The sequence below is a fragment of the Carcharhinus amblyrhynchos genome, chromosome 4, assembly GCF_965287045.1.
Source record: "Carcharhinus amblyrhynchos chromosome 4, sCarAmb.v2.hapA, whole genome shotgun sequence".
Classification (NCBI taxonomy): domain Eukaryota; kingdom Metazoa; phylum Chordata; class Chondrichthyes; order Carcharhiniformes; family Carcharhinidae; genus Carcharhinus; species Carcharhinus amblyrhynchos.
The window spans coordinates 140,037,082-140,059,191 of record NC_137327.1 but is presented as its reverse complement, the minus strand read 5'-3'; the positions used below and the strand labels follow the sequence as shown (position 1 = coordinate 140,059,191).

Genomic DNA, 22,110 nt, shown 5'->3' with positions numbered 1-22,110 from the left:
CTCAGCAGCCAATGATTTTCTGGATTAACGCCATTTCCCTGAAAGAGATCCAGATTTTCATGGAAGAGGGTCAGTGCAAGGGGTGGGGAAGAGGGGTAGATCAGGGTCAGGTGGGGGGTCGGTGTGAGTGGTGGGGGCTGCGGTGGGGCTAAGGGGTGGGTAGAGGGTAGGGACTGGGTTGGGGGATGGGGAGAGGGGCTGGGCTGCTGGAAGGGTTGGGGCCCATGACATTTATGGCCGGGGGCGGGGCTGTTGGAAGAGGGTGGGGCTACTGACACCTGTTGGTGGGGCGGGGCTCCCAGAAGGGGCGGGGCTGTTGGAAGAGGGTGGGGCTACTGACACCTGTTGGTGGGGTGGGGCGGGGCTCCCAGAAGGGGCAGGGCTGTTGGAAGAGGGTGGGGCCGCTCGCGCTAATTTACCGTAAGACAGTCACTCTATTGGCTGGTTGGAAAGTGGTGCGCTGAATGGTTAGAAGAGACGGAAGCTGACGGGAGGGTTGGCAACTGGTCGCTGGGCGAATACAGCATGGCGACGTCCGCGTGCGTGGTGGTGAGTACCGGACACCGAGCCCGGGTAGAGCGGGGCGCCGACACCAGGGGCACCGAGCCCGGGTAGAGCGGGGCGCCGACACCGGGGGCACCGAGCCCGGGTAGAGCGGGGCGCCGACACCGGGGGCACCGAGCCCGGTTAGAGCGGGGCGCCGACACCGGGGGCAGCGAGCCCGGTTAGAGCGGGGCGCCGACACCGGGGGCACCGAGCCCGGCGACAGTGACATCCGGCTCCGGGATTTGGGGGGGATCGGCTTTGAAGCTGAGTGGGAGCCGCGGCCCATGGTGTGTGCCCCGGGCCCGAGCACCGGCTCCACATCTGGATCAGCCCCGCGCGGCTGTGCCGCAGCTGGAGCAGTCCCTCCCCCACCCCGCTGTCCCCGGGCCCCGCCCGCGAGCCATGACTGTTTGAAAGTGAAACATTGTAAAGACTGAATTGGTGATGGGGGGGGTGGGGGGAATGGGGGTGAGACTCTGGGGCTTCCCCCCCCCCCCCACTTCACCCCCCCTCAATTTTTAAACTCAGTACCCCGGCAGATGAAGGCAAGCACGCCGTGTGCCTTCTTGACTACCTTCTCCACCTGCCTGGCTGCTTTCAGTGACTTGTGTACCTGTATTCCCAGATCCCTCTGCCTATCAATACTCTTACTGTATATTTCCTATCTTCATTAGATTTTCCAAAATGCAGTACCTCATACTTGTCCAGATTAAACGCCGTCTCTCATTTCTCTGCCCAAATCTCCAACTGATCTATAGCCTGTTGCATCCTCAGACTGTCCTCAAAACTGTCTACAAATTCACCAATCTTTGTGCTGTTTGTAAACTTATTAATCAAACCAGTTATATTTTTCTCCAAATCATTTATATATATTATAAACAGCAAAGGTCCCAGCACTGATCTTTGAGGAACACCACTTGTCACAGCTCTCCACTCTGTTTTCTCTCTCTTATGGCCACACAGCAACACATACACTCACGCTGTCCCACCCACATACCTCTAACTGTCTGGTCATTTAATCAACGCTTTATTGCTAAGACATTGTTTTACATTTTTCTGTAACTTTTCTCTCTTTTTAAACCTCAACTTTTTCTGAAATTTAGTTTGTTCTTTTGCAAAAGCTTATCTTTCCAAAATGTTCTCATTGACCTTTGAATAAGAAGAATTTGCATAATGTCTGGAAAATCCTGTGCCACACTCTAGGTCTGGTCTATCTTGTGCTTTGTGTTACTCAACTTCATGACTTCTACCCCTTTGGAAATCTAGACCTCTTGATATAAAGGCCAACATTCCATTAACCTTTTGGTTATGTTAACATTTGTTAACATTTATAGATCTGCATGCCTGCAATGCCCAAGTCTTTTTGGACTCTTTAGTGCCATTATTTTTTCTTTACTGTTATTTAGCATACATTATTAGAATCATATTCTTGTTGGGTCCCTGTTTTTAATTCATTATCAGTTTATTTGGGATGTGAAGCATGCTGACATCCTCCTCCAGGAATAACAGATGTGTTGAGTATAGGGCTAACGGGAGGACTTTGAATAGTGTGGAGGAGCAGAGGGATCTAGGTGTATGTGTACATAGATCCCTGAAAGTTGGGAATCAAGTAGATAAGGTTGTTAAGAAGGCATATGGTGTCTTGGCGTTTATTGGTAGGGGGATTGAATTTAGGAGTCGCAGCGTCATGATGCAACTGTACACAACTCTGGTGCGGCCGCACTTGGAGTATTGTGTGCAGTTCTGGTCCCCACATTGCAGGAAGGATGTGGAGGCTTTGGAGAGGGTGCAGAGGAGGTTTACCAGGATGTTGCCTGGTATGGAGGGGAGATCCTATGAGGAGAGACTGAGAGATTTGGGGTTGTTTTCGCTGGAAACAAGGCGGCTAAGAGGGGACCTTATTGAAACATATAAGATGATTAGAGGTTTAGACAGGGTGGATAGTGATAGCCTTTTTCCTAGGATGGAGAAAGCTAGCACGAGGGGGCACGGCTTTAAATTAAGGGGGGGTAGTTATAGGACTGATGTCAGGGGTAGGTTCTTTACCCAGAGGGTGGTAAGGGACTGGAATGCCCTGCCAGCTGCAGTTGTAAATGCGCCTAGTTTGGGAGCGTTTAAGAGATCTGTAGATAGGTTTATGGACGAAATGGGATTGGTTTAGATTAGTGGGTTAGTGTTTTTTTTTAAAAAGCTGGTCGGCGCAACATCGTGGGCCGAAGGGCCTGTTCTGCGCTGTAATGTTCTATGTTCTATGTTCCACTGAGTACTGATGCAAGACAATTGTTTAGCATCTTTACTATTCCCTTTTTTTGACAATCGGTTTTAGAACATAGAACACTACAGCACAAACAGGCCCTTCGGCCCACAAGTTGCGCCGATCACATCACCTACCAACCTACAGACCTATCTATAACCCTCAATCTCATTAAACCCCATATACTCATCCAGAAGTCTTTTAAAAGACCCCAGCGAGTTCGCCTCCACCACCACTGACGGCAGCCGATTCCATTCACTCACCACCCTCTGAGTGAAAAACTTACCCCTAACATCACTTCTGAACCTCCCTCCCCGCACCTTAAATCTGTGTCCTCTCGTAGCGACCATTTCAAACCGGGGAAATAGCCTCTGAGAGTCCACCCTATCTATTCCTCTCAACATTTTGTAAACTTCTATCAGGTCGCCTCTCAACCTTCGTCTCTCCAGGGAAAAGAGTCCCAGCTCCCTCAACCTAACTTCATAAGGCATGCCTCCCAGTCCAGGCAACATCCTTGTAAATCTCCTCTGCACCCTTTCAATAGCTTCTACATCTTTCCTATAGTGAGGCGACCAGAACTGCGCACAATACTCCAAATGAGGCCTGACAAGGGTCTTATAAAGTTCCAGCATTACCTCCCGACTCCTAAACTCAATCCCTCGATTAATGAAGGCCAGTACACCATACGCCTTCTTGACCACCTCCTCCACCTGCGAGGCCGATTTAAGAGTCCTGTGGACCCGGACCCCAAGATCCTTCTGCTCCTCAACACTACTCAGACTTCTGCCCTTGATAGTGTACTCGTTCATCCCGTTGGTTCTGCCAAAATGGACGACTACACATTTATCCGCGTTGAAGTCCATCTGCCACTTCTCTGCCCAGTCCTGCATCCTATCTATGTCCTGCTGCAACTTTTGCCATCCTTCCAGATCATCCACAACACCACCGACCTTCGTGTCATCAGCGAACTTACTTACCCATCCCTCCACTTCCTCATCCAGGTCATTTATGAAAATGACAAACAACAAGGGTCCCAGAACAGATCCTTGAGGCACTCCGCTGGTGACTGACCTCCATTCAGAAAAAGCCCCATCCACAACCACTCTCTGCCTTCTGCAGGCAAGCCAGTTCTGGATCCACAAGGCCAAAGGCCCTTGGATCCCATGCCCTCTCACCTTCTCAAGAACCTGTGTTCATGGGACCTATGTTTTTCCTGGCCACTTTATTCCCCAATGTAACTGAAACGTTTTTATATGATTTTGATATGCAAGTTTCTTTTCATACTCCTTGTTGTAGCTCTTGCACTCTGTTTTGTCGGTGGCACAGTGGTTAGTACTGTACTGCTGCCAGGGACCCGAGTTCAATTCCCGGCTTCGGTCAGTCTGTGGAGTTTGTGTGTTCTCCCTGTGTCTGTGTGGGTTTCCTCCGGATGCTCCGGTTTCCTCCCACAATCAGAAAGGCATGCTGGTTAGGTCCCTTGGCATGGTAGCAGAGCGGGTAGCACAGCTGCTTCACAGCCCCAGTAACCTGGGTTTGATTCCTGGCTTGGGTCACTGTCTGTGTGGAGTTTGTACATTCTCCTCGTGTCTGTGTGGGTTTCCTTCGGGCGCTCCGGTTTTCTCCCACCGTCCAAAGATGTGTGGCATAGGTTGATTGGCCATGCTAATATTGCCCCTTAGTGTCCTGAGATGCGTAGGTTAGAGGGATTAGTGAGTGAATATGTAGGGATGTGGAGGTACGTCCTGGGTTGGATTGTGGTGATGCAGACTTGATGGGCCAAATGGCCTCTTTATGCACTGTAGGAATTCTATGATTTTACCCGAGGCGCCAGAGTGTGGCAACTAGGAGATTTTCACAGCAATTTCATTGCAGCGTTAATGTGAGCCTACTTGTGACTCATAAATAAACTTTAAATAAACTTCTTTTCCATTGTAACTTTCCTATTCAGCAGGATCTGAGATTTTCTTTTGCGTTTCTGCAAGCTTTTCTTTTCAGTTTTACGTTGTTTCCTTTTTAAAACAAGCAGAATCCCAGCCTCTTAGGAGTGTAAGTAGGTTCTACATCACATTAAAATTATTTTGAACACGTCCCTTTTTCTGGTTTTAATCATTAGCAGAATTGCCTAGTTTACTATGAGCAGTCTCTCTCATTGTACTGAAGGTAGCTTTACCCTTTTGAATGTTACAATGGATTCAGCCAAGCAAATGGAGAGTATTCCATCACAAGCCTGATTTGTACCTTAACATGATTGCAACCTCTAACCTTGGCACATCAGGCTCTAACATTTTTGGCAGATAGTTCTTGTCAGCCTGTTCCTTTCTCCACTGTTTGTGCCAACAAGGAGACAGAAATCAACCTTGAGTTTCCTGCAGAGTTACAAGGACAAGCTCACACCAACAGGAATAGCAAGAGACCATTTAGCTCCTGGAAACTGCAGCATTGGTTTTGGAGGAGGTCGTTGAGCTCAATGGGCTGGCACACAGGAAAAGGAGCTGTTAATCTTCATCGCCAAACTGCTTCAGAAGAATTGAAACTTTGTACTGTAGAGTTGAGCTGGTGAGTGTTCAGCAGGATAATGGAATAATTTTGTTATTCTGTTTTACAGATCACTGATGAAGAGCAAGGCTATGACCTTGACTTATTTTGCATCCCTAAACATTACTCTAATGATCTGGAGAGAGTATATATTCCTCATGGTTTAATCATGGACAGGTTGGTGGCCTCTCATACACTAGCACTTAACCCTGTAACTTTGGAATTGTTAAATGCCATTATGGAGAGCTGAAAAGTGATTCACAGCATTTAGCTACTCTGGGATGGCTTTGTGATAAGCCTCACTGCCTTCTAACACTAACAGAACACTTTTGTGAAGGTACAGACAAACTACTGATGCACAACCTTGGAGCAGAATTACTGACTGCAAAGCTAATTGTCTAATTAGCTAATTGTAACTACTTTCTTTTACCAAATTAAATTCTTGCATTAAACATCAGAGTATAGACATGTTCTAGCAATGTAGGATCGAGTCTTTAATGAGACATCACATGACACAATCCAGTGTATCTGTTTAGGTCTCACATTTTACTGCTGCAATATGAATACAAAGAACAGACCCTTCGGCCCTCCTATCGTAGCTGCCCCCACCACCTTCCCGAGCAATGCGTTCCATCTTCTGTACAGTGGTTCATTCAAGCTCTTTCCTGACCTCATGTTTGCTGTATATTATCACTTAATAACTACAGTAAGTGACATCAGAAAAAAAAGTGGTGCCAGGAAAATGCACTGGGGTCTTCTCAACCTTCTCTAATCATCCTGTCCCTGGATATAGTTTTTATTTTAATTTGATTGCTGAACTTGCTGGGGTCTTTTAAAAGACTTCTGGATGAGTACATGGGATCTAATGGCATTGGAAGTTACAGATAGTTCTATGGCTTGGTAGGTATAGATGTGATCGGCGCAACTTGTGGGTCAAAGGACCTGTTTGTGCTGTAGTGTTCTATGTCGATTTATTATTGTCACATGTATTAACATACAATGAGAAGTATTGTTTCTTGCATGCTATACAGACAAAGCATACCATTCCTAGAGAAGGAAACGAGAGCGCAGAATGTAGTGTTACAGTCATAGCTAGGGTGTAGAGAAAGATCAACTTAATTCAAGGCAAGTCCATTCAAAAATCTGATGGCAGCAGGAAGCTGTTCTTGAGATGATTGGTACGTGACCTCAGACTTTTATATCTTTTTCCTGAAGGAAGAAGGTGGAAGAGAGAATATCCGGGATGCGTGGGGTCCTTAATTGTGCTAGCCGCTTTGCTGAGGCAGTGGGAAGTGTAGACAGAGTCAACGGATGGGAGGCTGGGTTGCGTGATGGATTGGACTATATTCACGACCTTTTGTAGTTTCTTGTGGTCTTGGGCAGAGCATGAGCTGTGATACAACCTGAAAGAATGCTTTCTATGGTGCATCTATAAAAGTTGTTGAAAGTTGTAGCTGACATGCCAAATTTTCTTAGTCTCCTGAGAAAGTAGAGGTGTTGATGGACTTTCTTCACTATAGTGTTGGCATGGGGGGACCAGGACAAGTTGGTGATCTGGACACCTAAAAACCTGAAGCTCTGAACTCTTTCAACTTCATTCCCCGTTGATGTAGACAGGGGCATGTTCTCCTCTAGGCTTCCTGAAGTTGATGACAATCTTTTTCATTTTGTAGACATTGAGGAAGAGATTATTGTTGCCGCACCAGTTCATCAGATTCTATATCTCATTCCTGTACACTGTCTCATCATTGTTTGAGATCTGTCCCGCTACGGTGGTGTCGTCAGCAAACTTGAAAATCAAGTTGGAGGGGAATTTGCCTGCACAGTCATAGGTGTATAAGGGGTGTGGTAGAGGGCTGAGAACACAGCCTTGTGAGGCAGCGGTATTGAGGATGATCGTGGAGGAGGTGTTGTTGACGATCTTTACTGATTGTGGTCTGTGAGTTAGGAAGTTCAGGATCCAGTCGCAAAGGGAGGTGCCGAGACCCAGGCCACGGAGTTTGAAGATGAATTTCGTGAGAATATACTGTTGAAGGCTGAGCTGTAGTCAATAAATAGGAGTCTGACATAGGTGTCCTTGTTATCTAGGTGTTCCAGCATTGAGTGCAGGGCCAGGGAGATAGTGTCTGCTGTAGGCCTGTTGTAGCGATAGGCAAACTGTAGTGATCCAGGTAGTCCAGGAGGCTGGAATTGATTTGTGCCATGACTGGCCTTTTGAAGCACTTCATAATGATGGATGTCCTAACTGCAGATGCAGCATGTAGTAAAAAAGGCAAATGGGATGTTGGCATTTATTGCAAAGGGACTGGAGTATAAAAGTAGAGAAGTGTTACTGCAATTGTATAGGGTGTTGGTGGGACCACACCTGGAGTAGTGTGTCCAGTTTTGATCTCCTTAAATGAGGAAGAATGTGGTGGCATTGGAGGCAGTTCAGAGAGTTCACCCAGATTGATTCCGGGGATGAAAGAGTTGATGTATGAGGAGAGATTAAACAGTTTGGGCCTGTACTCGCTGGAGTTTAGAAGAATGAGGGGGGATCTGATTGAGGCATACAGAATTTTTAAGGGGATTGATAAAGTAAATGTAGGCCAAATGTTTCCTCTTGAGGGGGAATTTTGAACATGAGGTCATGGGTATAGGTTGAGAGACGATAGATTTAAACCTGAGATGAGGACGAACTACCTCTCGCAGAGGGTGGTGGATTTGTGGAACTCACTGCCCCATAGCGTGGTGGAGTCTGAAGTGTTAAATGGTTTCAAGAAGGAGATAGATATATTTCTTATTTTAAAAAAAAGGGAAAAGGGGATATGGGGAACAGGTGGAGGGTGGATTTGAGACCAAGGAGAGATCAGCTATAATCTGATTGAATGATGGAGCAGGCTCAGTAGGCTGAATTTGCTGACTTTTGCTCCTAATTTCTACATTCCTGTGTTCATTGAGTGTAAAAGATTAAGATTATTGAAGTGTGTAAGATGATTAAAGGACCTGAGCAAAGAGAGATGATGTAAAATACAGGATGCAGTTCTAACAGAGGGTGCAGAAGCAGACAGATCTGCAGGTACATGTGGACAAAACATTGAAGGTAGCAGGGGAGGTTGAGAAAATGTATGCATACAAGATCCTGGGCACAAGTACAAAAGCTGGGAAAATATGATAACACTTCATAAGACACCAGCTCGGCCTCAACTGCAGGGCTGTGTTTAATCGAGCACACCAAATTTAGAAAGGATATGAAGGCATTAGAGACAATTCAGAAAAGATTTATAGAAATGGGATGGCATGGTTAGCACTGATGTCTCACAGCACCAGGGACCCAGGTTTGGATCACTAAACATAGGAAATAGGAGCAGGAATAGGCCAACTAGCCCTTCGAGCCTACCCCGCCATTCAATAAGATCATGGAACTGATCCATTTCAGATCAGCCACTTTCCCGCTTTCTCCCCATAACCCTTTATTCCCTTGTCTGTCAAAAACCTGTCTACCCGTGACTTAAATATATTTAGCGAGGCAGCCTCCACCACTTCAACGGGCAGAGAATTCCAGAGATTCACCACCCTTTGAGTGAAGAAGTTCCTCCTCAACTCTGTTCTAAACTGCCCCCCCCACTTATCTTGAGGCTTTGCTCTCTAGTCCTGCTGTCCTTTCTGAGCGGGAAGAATCTCTCTACCTCTACCCTATCCATCCCTTTCATTATCTTATACGTCTCTATAAGATCCCCCCTCATCCTTCTAAACTCCAAGTACCGACCCAGTCTGTTCAGTCTCTCTTCATAGTCCAACCCCTTCATCTCCGGTATCAGCCTAGTGAACCACCTCTGCACTCCCTCCAAGGCCAAAATATCCTTGTGCAAGTGCGGCGACCAAAACTGCACACAGTACTCCAGCTGCGGCCTCACCAGTGCCCTGTACGGTTGCAGCAAGACCTCCCTGCTTTTATATTCTATCCCCCTCGCTATAAAGGCCAGCATCCCATTTGCCTTCTTGATCACCTGCTGCACCTGCAGACTGGGTTTTTGCGACTCAGGCACAAGGACCCCCAGGTCCCTCTGCACCGTAGCATGCTGCAGCTTTTCGCCCTTTAAATAGTAATCCCTCCTACTATTATTCCTGCCAAAGTGGATAACCTCACATTTGCTAACATTGTACTCCATCTGCCAGGTCCTCGCCCACTCGCTCAGCCTATCCAGATCCCTTTTCAGACTTTCCACACCCTCCGCACAATTTGCTTTTCCGCTCATCTTTGTGTCATTTCTATTCAACACACTGTCTCTGTTGAGTTTGCACATTCTCCCTGTGTCTGCGTGGGTTTCCTGTGTGCTCCGGTTTCCTCCCACACTCCCAAGATTTGCAGATTAGGTGGATTGGCCATGCCAAATTCTCCGTCTGTGTACCCGAACAGGCGCTAGACAGTCATGAGTAGGGGATTTTCACAGTAACTTCATCCCAGTGTGAATGTAATATATATGTGTGTGTGTATGTATGTATGTAATATATTTTGTATATATGTATATGCACCTGTCAGGCAGGGAGGAAGTGGTCGATTGAGGGAACCATGGTGTACTAGAGAAGTTGAATCTCTGGTGAAGAGGAAGAAGGTGGCTTGTGTAAAAATGAGACATGAAGGCCCAGTTAGGGCACTGGAGAGTTACAAATTAGCCAGGAAGAAGCGAAAGAGAGTGTTAAGACAAGCTAGAAGAGGACATGAGAAGACTTTGGTGGATAGGATCAAGGAGAACCCTAAAGCTTTCTATAAGTATGTCAGGAATAAAAGATTAGTTAGGGCCAGTCAGAGACAGTAGTGGGAAGTTGTGCGTGGAGCCTGAAGAGATAGGAGAGGCACTAAATGAATTTTTCGTCAGTATTCACGCAGGAAAAAGTCAATGTAGTCAAGGAGAATACTGAGATACAGGCTTTTAGACTAGACGGGATTGAGATACATAAGGAGGAGGTGTTAGCAATTCTTGACAGTATTAAAATAGATAAGTTCCCTGGGCTGGATATGATTTACCCTCGGACTCTCTTGGAGGCTAGGGAGGAGATTGCAGAGCCTTTGGCTTTGATCTTCATGTTGTCATTGGCTACAGGTATAGTGCCAGAAGACTGGAGGATAGCAAATCTTGTCCCCTTGTTCAAGAAGGGGAGTAGAGACCATCCTGGGAATTATAGACAGGTGAGCCTTACTTCTGTTGTGGGCAAAGTTTTGGAAAGAATTATAAGGAATAGGATTTATAATCATCTAGAGAGAAATAAATTGATTAGGGATAGTCAACATGGTTTTGTGAAGGGTAGGTTGTGCCTCATAAACCTTAGTGAGTTTTTTTGAAAAGGTGACCAAAGAGGTGGATAAGGGTAAGGCAGTTGATGTGGTGTATATGGATTTTAGCAAAGCGTTTGATAAGGTTCCCCATGGTAGGCTACTGCAGAAAATGCAGATGCATGGGATTGAGGGTGATTTAGCAGTTTGGATCAGGAATTGGCTAGCTGATAGAAGATAGAGGGTGGTTGATGGGAAATACTCAAGCTGGAGTTCAATTACAAGTGGTGTACCTCAAGGATCTGTTTTGGGGCCACTGCTGTTTGTCATTTTTATAAATGACCTAGATGAGGGTGTAGGATGGGTTAGTAAATTTGCTGACGACACCAAAGTCGGAGGAGTTGTAGACGGTGAGGATGGATGTTACAGTTTGCAGAGGGACATAGATAAACTGCAGAGCTGGGCTGAGAGGTGGCAAATGGAGTTTAATGCGGAAAAGTGTGAGGTGATTCACTTTGGAAAGAGTAACAGAAGTACAGAATGTAGGGCTAATGGAAGGACTCTTGGTAGTGTCGACAAGCAGAGAGATCTCGGGGTCCATGTGCATAGCTCCCTGAAAGTTGGCACCCAGGTTGATAAGGTTGTTAAGAAGGCGTACGGTGTGTTAGCTTTTATTGGTGGAGGGATTGAATTTCGGAGCCGTGAGATCATGTTACAACTGTACAAAACTCTGGTGTGGCCGCACTTGGAGTATTGCGTACAGTTCTGGTCGCCGCATTATAAGAAAGATGCGGAGGCATTGGAAAGGGTGCAGAGGAGGTTTACCAGGATGTTGCCTGGTATGGTGGGAAGGTCTTATGAGGAAAGGCTGAGGGACTTGAGGTTATTTTCATTAGAGAGAAGGTTAAGAGGTGGCCTAATTGAGGCATACAAGATGATCAGAGGGTTAGATAGGGTGGACAGTGAGAGCCTTTTTCCTCGGATGGTGATGGCTAACACGAGGGGACATAGCTTTAAATTAAGGGGTGGTAATTATAGGACGGATGTCAGAGGTAGGTTCTTTACTCAGGGTAGTACGGGCGTGGAATGCCCTGCCTGCAGCAGTTGTGGACTCGCCAACTTTAAGGGCATTCAAATGGTCAGTGGATAGGCATATGGATAACATTGGAATAGTTTAGGTTAGAGGGTCATTAGATTGGTTCCACTGGTCGGCGCAACATCGAGGGCCGAAGGGCCTGTACTGCGCTGTTATGTTCTATGTAAGCCTACTTTAATTTGATTTATTATTGTCGCATGTATTAACATATAGCGAAAAGTATTGTTTCTTGTGCGCTATAAAGACAAGGCATACTGTTCATAGAGAGGGGAACGTAAAAACACAAGAATTAGGAACAGGAGTAGGCCTTCTGGCCCCTCGAGCCTGCTCCACTACTCAATAAGATCATGGCTGATCTTTTCGTGGACTCAGCTCCACTTACCCACCCGCTCACCATAACCCTTAATTCCTTCACTGTTCAAAAAGTTATCTATCCTTGCCTTAAAAACATTCAGTGAGGGAGCCTCAACTGCTTCACTGGGCAGGGAATTCCACAGATTCACAACCCTTTGTATGAAGATGTTCCACTTCAACTCAGTCCTAAATTTGCTCCCTCTTATTTTGAGGCTATGCCCCTTAGTTCTAGTTTCACCCACCAGTGGAAACAACTTCCCTGCTTCTATCTTATCTGTTCCCTTCATAATATCTTTCTATAAGATCTCCCCTCATTCTTCTGAATGTAGTCCCAGTCTACTCAGTTGTCCCCATAAGCCAACCCTCAACTCCAGAATCAACCTAATGAATCTCCTCTGCACTCCTTCAGTGCCAGTATATCCTTCCTCAAGTAAAGAGACCAAAACCGTACACAGTACTCCAGGTGTGGCCTCACCAGCACCTTATACAGCTGCAACATAACCTCACTGTTTTTAAACTCCATCCCTCTGGCAATGAAGGACAAAATTCCATTTGCTCCTTAATTATCTGTTGCACCTGCAAACCGACTCCTTGAGATTCCTGCCCAAGAACACCCAGGTCCCTCTGCACAGCAGCATGCTGCAATTTTTTTTACCATTTAAATAATAGTTCATTTTGCTGTTATTATTATCAAAATGGATAACCTCACGTTTACCAACATTGTACTTTATCTGCCAGACCCTCGCCCACTTACTTAGACTATATCCCTTTGCAGACTTTCAGCATTCTCTGCACACTCCAGGAAAGCATCCCCTGGGAAAGGTGTTGGGTGAACTGCTTTTGCAAAGAGCTGGCACAAACAGAGCGCTTTCTGTGCCTTAACCATTTTGGAACGTTAAGTGCAAAACCGTATCTTCTATTTGCTCATTTCTTTCTTTCCAACACTTCCTGCTTTGAAATCATTCACTAGAAAAGGATCAATTAGAAGTTGATTTTATACAGACTTTAGTTTTGTTCATGACTTGGTTTGGAGCTCCTAGCTCTGCAAACTCTTCAGCATCCAGAGATTTTCTAAGGGCCCACAAAGTAATCTCTTTCATGGATAAGAGAGAGAGAAAGAATACGAACAGTAAGGGAAGGAAGAAAAGAATAGGCAAGCCACCTATTTTGTATAAATTAATGATTAGTGTTGGTCCCACACAATTGAGATGAACCATTCATTTGTACGTGTGAAATGTTAGGGAATAAGTTGGGAGAATTTGCCCAAGGAAGCAAATCAGCTGATTCAAATTTTTTGTGCTGATTTTTCATGAACTAGTTTTAGACCATTTCAGAAAGATGTGAATGAAAATCTCTTTCTCTATCCACAGGACTGAACGTTTGGCAAGGGATATAATGAAAGCCATGGGAAATCATCACATTGTTGCCCTCTGTGTACTCAAGGGTGGCTATAAGTTTTTTGCTGACCTTTTAGACTACATTAAAGCATTGAATCGGAACAGTGACCAGTCAATTCCAATGACGGTAGACTTCATCCGCTTGAAGAGTTACTGTGTAAGGATTTTAGACTAAGTATTGAATCCTTACTAGATGGTACAGGACTAGCGTGTCGCTGAAAAAATTAGATATGCTGTTGAAGTTTTTTGTCTTGTACTCATCAGGACAGATGCAAGAATTCCAAATTTCAAAGAGAACAATAATTTATAATGCATGAGAAAAAGGATGCTGATTAGTTAGCAAGTTTGATTGCTCAAGGTGTTGTCACAGCAAATACATCAGAGAACTATTATCCTCATGTTTTTAATTCAAAAAAGGTGTAATGTCTGGACAAGTTCCTTTTGTCTGCAAAGGATGGGACCTTGCGTATGAATATATGTAGTTTCTAGGCACGCATAGATGATCTCCATTATGAGCCCAAATGATAATCCTAAATTGATAGTTGGGATTGTTCAACAAGTGCTGTTTAATTTCAAAATCACATTACGTATTGTGTGATTGAGTACAGTCAGTACTCTGCCTATTCTGAATAGTTAAAGGGATGTTATTTGCTATAATCCACCAGTGGAAGGACTCTGTGGCCTACATGGCTATGACATTGACACTGACATTGATATATCACATTACTCGTTGTGTGGAAGGTAGAACGTCTCTTTGACTCTATGGCAGTATCCTGTTGGTGGTGAATACCACTCGAGTTGATACTGCATGGTAACAGCGTGAAGCAGCTAGCTCCTCCTGTTGCAGATTCCTTCCAGGATAATTGGAGATTGCCTTTGGACCTGAAAATGGCCAATCTATCATCTTGTTCCAGGTTAGTAAGGTGTATGATTTGAAGGTGAAGGTCTTCCTGTGACTTTGCTGATCTTGCCCTTATTGAGACTTGGGGGATGCTGATGAAGTAATATTGGAAGACTGTTGCAGAGTAACAGCAACTTGTATAGCACCTTCAAAGTAATGAAACGTCCCATGCCATTTGACAGGAATTAAAAAGTATGACACCCAGCCAGAACATCAGAAATAGGAGCAGGAGTAGGCCATTTAGCCCTTCAAGCCTGCTCCCCCGTTCAATAAGATCATGGCTGATCTGAAGTGGATCAGTTCCACTTTCCCACTTTCTCCCCATAACCCTTAATTCCCTTGTCTGTCAAAAACCTATCTACCGGTGACTTAAATATATTTAGCGAGGTAGCCTCCACCACTTCAACGGGCATTTCTGCCAAAATGAACAAATTCACATTTATCCACGTTATTCTACATCTGCCAAATTTTTGCCTGCTCATTTAACCTGTCTACATTCCCTTACAGATGCTCTACTCCTCTTGACAACATACTTTCCACCTATCTTGGTGTCATCAGCAAATTTAGCTATCATACGTTCATAGAGGTTTTGTGACCAGATTTTGTTTAATGCTCAGTGTAGTTTAATTGTCATCAACTGTGAGAGCATTTTGATCCCATTCTGATGCTTTGCTGAAAAAGATGAGGTCTGTCTGCTACCTGGGCCACCAACTGAGTCAGGGAGACTCAGTGTGTAACAGAGTCAATCTGCCTACTCCTCCCAATAGCTTGATTAATGTTGAAAATCTTTCACTAATCATTTTTTTTAAAGATTGGTAATTTCAGCATAATTTTAGTTCAATGTTCGAAATATTCATTTGTTTTTTTGTGTGGGACGTTGCTTTTACACGTATGACAGCCAGTTGGCTCCTAACCCCATAGCCTCCACTGCCAGCTAGTGTCAATAAGGGGTTGTGGAAAAATGTAATTAACAAGTGAACGAGTTAACAGCCTCATAAAGGGGCACAATGAATCAAATTCTAATGTTTCTGGATTGATAATGCACTGCAGACTTGCAGCACCCACCCTTCAGGGAAGCCCTCGTGCGTTCCAATGGATAACACGTGCTGTCCCTCCAGGGACAGACTGTCAGTCACCTGCTGCCTGGATCTGTTAATGGCTGCCTATTGGCTGAGGAGCAGACTTGTATTGTTAATCTCTCTCTGCTCCCCCATGCCATTCCCACACCCGAATACACTGGATGTTAATTCATAAAATCAACACTTGCTGTCCACAAACTGGTGATTATTCTTCCTGCACCATAACAGTGACAACTTCAAAATATTTCACTGATTGTGAGGTGCTTTGGAGAGTTCTGAAGTTTTGGAAGGCACATTGAAAATGAAAGCTTTCTGCCACAATCTGAGTTATTGGTTATTGCTGGGAACATTGCATCTCACCTTTCTCTCTTTTCCACAACCCCTTCGACCGCGTCTCACACTCCTGTTGTGCACCAGATGTGACGGACTCTATCTTACCTGTAACTTGAACCTGGCTTGATTCTGATCAATTGAGATTCAATTGATTTTTTTTAAAAAATGTTGTTATAGCTGAAGTGAGGCAGGATTTTAAATTACGATTATTGTCTGACCAAACCAATTGGTTATTACTGAGCTAGATTCTGATCTGTGCTTTTGGTCAATTGTTTTAAACTGCAGTCTCTGAATTGAAGGCAAGATAAAATCGATTTGTTTTTAAATTGCAGAATGATCAGTCAACAGGTGAGATCAAGGTGATTGGAGGAGACGACCTCTCGACCTTAACTGGAAAGGTGTGACAATATCAGTAATACTCATTCCAGCGAAAACAGATCAGCAAATCTGGAGGATGGTGCAACAGTGCTGTGCCAGAGAGGGGGCAAGCAAAGTGCAGACAGGGGTGTAGTTTGCTGCTTTTCTTGGTATTTAGATACAATAGCCTGTACAGATTAAATTTTTATTTTAACAAGTTGCTTTCTAATGGGCTGACAAGTGGCCAGTAACATTCACACCACACAAGTGCTAGGAAATGACCATCTCCAACAAGAGAGAATCTGACCACCACCCCTTGATGTTCGATGGCACTGCTGAATCCCCACCTATCAACATCCTGCGGGGTTACCATTGACCAGAAACTGAACTGTGACTAGCCATATAAATACTGTGGCTACAAGAACAGATTGGAGGCTGGGAATTCTGCAGCAAGTAACTCTCCTGACTCCCCAAAGCCTGTCCATCATCTACAAGATACAAGTCAGGGGTGTAATGGGATACTCTCCACTTGCCTGGGTGAGTGCAGCTCCAATAACACTCAAAACGTTTAACACCAGCCAGGGCAAAGTGACCCCCTTCCACAAATATTCAGTCCCTCTGACACACAGCCATGTGTATCATCTACAAGATGCACTGCAGGAGCTCACCAAGGTTCCTTAGGAAACACCTTCCAAACCCGCAACCACTACCATTTAGAAGGGCAAGGGCAGCAGAGATTTGAGAACATTGCCACCTGGAGGTTTCCTTCAAAGTTACTCACCATCCTGACTTGGAAATATGTCACCGTTCCTTCACTGCCACTGGGTGTAAATTCTGGACCTCCCTCCCTGACAGCATTGTAGTTATCCCTAAACCTTAAGGACTGCATGGTTCAAGAAGGCAGCTCACCAGCTCCTTTTCAAAGGCAATTAGCGATGGGCAATAAATGCTGTCCTAGACAGTGATTTATACTTCCCGTTTTAAAAAAAATAGGGAATGTAGCCTCACTTGTTGGATTTGTGAGGATGTCAATAATAAATCTGACAAATTAGAATTTAGCAAATGATGATTTGAACACTGCAATTGGCCAGTAAAGCTTTTGCAGCAGAGGACAGCCAGTTTCTGTGATAATTGTGGTTGTGATGCAATAAGATGTTCAACATTGAAATATTTTTCCTTTTCTTCCCCATCTCATACTCCTGGGAGACAGAATGTATTAATCGTTGAGGTCAGTCCTTTTAATTTTAAGTTTATGGTATTGTTCCGAATTGCGCTGCTGATTATTTCCAGTGTGTTCAAATCGACTTGGTCTGGCATTTCTACTCATTTATAGAGCTTTCCCAAACAGCTCCCTTTTGCTTTAACATTATACATTTTTTGAACTCTATTCCGTTCTGGCTTTCACATCGACGAGGCAAAATAGTCTAACCATGAGATCTCTCTTGTATCTGGCAAACTTTTTCTCCTCTTGGAGAAAACTGTTATCCAGAAATTGATCAGAGTGGCTATGCAGACAAATAAATCATGCCCATGCCTCCTTTGTCTAACTTCTTTGTTACCTTCTCAAAGAATTCTAACAAATTGGGCAGACAAGACATGACACAGTTTTGACAAAACTGTACTAATTCAGCCCTATTTTACCATATGTACATTGATGCAACAGCAAAAACTTGCACTTATATAACACCTTTGACATAAATAAGAGGTCACATATTTGTATGTGTGTAAATCACCTTTAACATTGAATAGTATGCAAAAGCACTTTACAGAAATGGATTGGAGCAAATATGGATGTAAGATACATGAGATGTTAGAATAAGTGGCCAGAAAGCTTGTCAAGGAGGTAGTTTTGATGCTTCCTTTCTATAGGAGAAAGAGCCTTATGGAGGGAATTCTAGAGTTGAGGTCCTTAGAAGTCTGAAGCATGGGTATTCAGTACTTTGCTGTCACTATTCTAACTAGCGGCAAGTTTCAGGTGAGTTCAAGTTCATGGGGATGGGTTAAGTCTGCAGATAAGAAAGAAATAGCAGAAGAATGGAAGGTCCATGTGTGAGCGCTGGTGCTTGGGGAGTGTTGCCTGTGAAATATTCTTTTTGGACATTTTGACCAATTACCAAGCTTACCCAGATGTGTCTCCTCTATGCGACAAACAAAGGATTGTGGTTAAAACTTCATTAAAACGCTTGCAAATTAAAGAACCAACACTTACATGATAAATTAAGATCACTTTTCCCAAACTAGGAGGCTATCTGAAAAACCCATATACTAACTTCTCTGGTGAACATGCCTGGGCTGTTGGATTCAATTCATTGAGTTTGCGTCAACGCGTGAACTTGGGATCCTCTTGGTATGAAGGTGGACCTTGTCCGTCCTCATCTGTCATCACGGGTTGCCAGTCATGTCTTCATGGGGGTTGTCTCCAAATGTCTGTTTTTATTTACAGAAAAGATTTACTAGGATGTTGCCTGCTATGGAGGGCATTAGCTATGAGGACAGGTTGGACAAACTTGGTTTGTTCTCACTGAAACGACGGAGGTTGAGCAGAGACCTGATAGAAGTCTACAAGACTGAGAGGCATGGACAGAGTGGATAGTCGGAAGCTTTTTCCCAGGGTGGAAGAGTCAGTTACTAGGGGGCACAGCTTTAAGGTGCGAGCGGCAAGTTTTTTAAAGGAGATGTACGAGACAGATTTTTTTACACAGAGGGTAGGGGGTGCCTGGAAATCGCTGCTGGGGGAGGTCGTGGAAGCGGATACATAGAACATTACAGCATAAACAGGCCCTTCGGCCCACAGGTTGCGCCGATCATATCCATACCTACCAGGCCATAGAACTATCTATAACTCCTAATCCCATTAAATCCCATGTACTCATCCAGAAGTCTTTTAAAAGACCCCAGCGAGTTTGCGTCTACCACCACCGACGGCAGCCGATTCCACTCACTCACCACCCTCTGAGTGAAAAACTTACCCCTAACATCTCCTCTGTACTTGCTTCCCAGCACCTTAAACCTGTGTCCTCTCGTAGCGACCATTTCAGCCCTGGGAAATAGCCCCGAGAATCTACCCTATCTATTCCCCTCAACATTTTATAAACCTCTATCAGGTCGCCTCAACCTTCGTCTCTCCAGGGAGAAGAGACCGAGCTCCCTCAACCTATCTTCATAAGGCATGCCTCCCAATCCAGGCAACATCCTTGTAAATCTCCTCTGCACCCCCTCAATAGCTTCCACATCCTTCCTGTAGTGAGGCGACCAGCACTGCGCACAGTACTCCAAGTGGGGTCTGACAAGGGTCCTATAAAGTTGCAGCATTATCTCCTGACTCCTAAACTCAATCCCTCGATTAATGAAGGCCAGTACACCATACGCCTTCTTGACCACATCCTCCACCTGCGAGGCCAATTTAAGAGTCCTATGGACTTGGACCCCAAGGTCCTTCTCCTCAACACTGCTAAGAGTCCTACCTGCTAAGAGTCTAAGAGACACACAGTAGTGACTTTTAAGGGGCAACTTGACAAACGCATGAATAGGATGGGAATGGAGGGATATGGTCCCTGGAAGGGTGGGGGGTTTTAGTTAAGTCGGGCAGTATGGTCTGTGCACGTTCGAAGGGCCTGTCCCTGTGCTGTAATTTTCTTTGTTCTATCCCCTTCTCTGAGCCTTTCTGGAATGTCCTCTGGTTTTCAGCCAATGGCGTCACAGGGTGGGGGTCACAGCATCCATGTCAGGTTAGTCCATGTCATCCTAGATGTCCTGGATGTACATATCCCCTTTGAAAATATTGTTGATATCGGGGAGTCTGGCCAAAACTAGAGAATACATAAACATAATGGGGGAATTTTACCATCTCACCAGTTATGGGAATCGTAGCGAGTGGGGTGGGGGGCAGCAAACCAATCAAAGAGCCGTTGACCTCAGGTGGAATTTTCTGGTTTTGGGGCCAGCATGATCAGAAAATCCCAGTGTCTTTTTCTATTTTTTTGACAGAACCTCTTGATGGGTTTTGGGTCATAACAATTCTCCCATTGTTCAGGTGAAGCACTTCTGTTCAATATGCAAGATAGGTCTGCGCTGCTTCCTGTTGCCTTTTGACTTGTGGTAACCTTGAACATATTGTAGAAGCTGTTTAGCTGTGTCTAATTTAGTGTGTCTAATTTTATGTTGTGCCTAGTTGCTTAGGCCATTGGCCACAGGAGTTGGGGGAGCATGGCACATTGGACATGGGGTAAGCGCTGGGCACACTGCTTTCTGTGAAGATACATGAGCCAAACTTCCTTTGTTCACAGGACATAATTGATACAGGGAAAACAATGCAGACTTTGCTGAGCATGTTGCAGGAATACAAACCCAACATGGTGAAAGTGGTGAGGTAAGCTTTGTGTGTGATACCTATCCAGCGTCAGCTGCTAACCAATATAAGTAGTGGGCAACAGATTGCCTAAATGCCTCCTGGCCCTGAGTTAGCTCTGGCAGCTTCAGAATCCCTAGCCCTACATAATTTATATATTTCAGTCTCTGCCCCATGAACCCTGCTCCCACATCTGAGTCCTGATGCTACAGCCTTCCTGAAACAGGAACTTTACTGACCATATCTTTTTTCATCCTTTATTATTCAATAGGATGTGGGTGTTCACCAACAAGGTCAGAATTTGTTGCCCATCTCCTAATTGCCCTTGAATTGAGTGACTTGCTCAGCCATTTCAGAAAGCAAATGAGAGTCAACCACGTTGCTGTGGATCTGCAGACCAGCTAAGGATGGCTGATTTCCTTCCCTTAAGGGCATTAGTGAACCAGATGTTTTTATGACAATCAATGATAGTTTTATGGTCATCATTACTGAATCTAGCTTTCAATTCAATTGAATATAAATTCCATTTGCTGCCATGATGGGATTTGAACCCATGCCACAGCACATTATCCTGGGCTTCTGGATTACCAGTCCAGTGAAATTACCACCACACCGCATCTCCCCCTATCACTTCCTCATCCTAATTTTCAGAGGTGCTTTTCCTGCTGTCCCAGGATCGGGTCCAAGATTCTGCTTCAGCTATTTGTATTCAACTGATTTTTTTTCACAAAAGTTACACAGAAATGACAATTCTCTGTACTGATGTTTCCAGCAATTTAGAGTCAAAGTTTTTAAGAACATAGAAAAACTACAGCACAAACAAGCCCTTTGGCCCACAAGTTGCGCCAATCATATCTCTATCTACTAGGCTTACCTATAACCCTCAATCCTATTCAGTCCCATGTACTCGTCCAAAAGTCTCTTAAAAGACCCTATTGAATTTGCCTCCACCACCACTGATGGCAGCCGATTCCACTCACTCACCACCACCCTCTGAGTGAAAAACTTACCCCTGACATCTCCTCTGTACCTACTCCCCAGCACCTTAAACCTGTGTCCTCTCGTAGTGACCATTTCAGCCCTGGGAAAAAGCCTCTGAGAATCCATCTGATCTATACCTCTCAACATCTTATAAACCTCTGTCAGGTCCCCTCTCATCCTTCGTCTCTCCAGGGAGAAAAGACTCAGCTCTCTCAACCTATCTTCATAAGGCATGCTCCCCAATCCAGGCAACGTCCTTGTAAATCTCCTCTGCACCCTTTCAATGACTTCCACATCCTGTAATGAGGTGAACAGAACTGAGCACAGTTGCAGAAAGAGGCCCTTTGGCCCATTGTGTCTGTGCCAGTCATCAAACACCTATTTTAATTTAGTCTGTAGCCCTGAATGCTATGGAATTTCAAGTGCCCATCTAAACATTTCTTTGATTTTTTACAATTGATTTTCTTCTGTTCGTTCTCCAGGTCAGGAAGAGCATGGAGGAAAAAGTGATTTAAAATTATATGAAATGGGAATCTTGTATGGTTCTTACATTTAAAATAATGTGCAAGTTGCAAACATTGGGCAGAATTTTCTGTGCGGCAGCTGAAGGGGGAGAAGCAGTGAGGGGGCGGCTGGCGGCCCAGCCAATTTTTCCTTCCCTGCCATTTATTTTTT

General features: G+C 44.7%; 1 protein-coding gene across 2 annotated transcripts in view; it reads left to right on the top strand.

Annotated features, from left to right (window-relative positions):
• The first annotated feature begins 442 nt into the window (after positions 1-442).
• The window catches only part of hprt1 (hypoxanthine phosphoribosyltransferase 1), a 34,643-nt gene continuing 12,975 nt past the window's right edge, over positions 443-22,110 (top strand). For both annotated transcript variants that reach the window (XM_080187971.1, XM_080187970.1), the window contains exons 1-6: positions 443-549; positions 5,406-5,512; positions 13,410-13,593; positions 16,082-16,147; positions 17,317-17,334; positions 20,393-20,475. In XM_080187971.1, the coding sequence (XP_080044097.1) occupies positions 526-549; positions 5,406-5,512; positions 13,410-13,593; positions 16,082-16,147; positions 17,317-17,334; positions 20,393-20,475 (482 nt within the window). In that variant the 5' untranslated portion in view covers positions 443-525. The remainder of the gene's footprint in view (positions 550-5,405; positions 5,513-13,409; positions 13,594-16,081; positions 16,148-17,316; positions 17,335-20,392; positions 20,476-22,110) is intronic.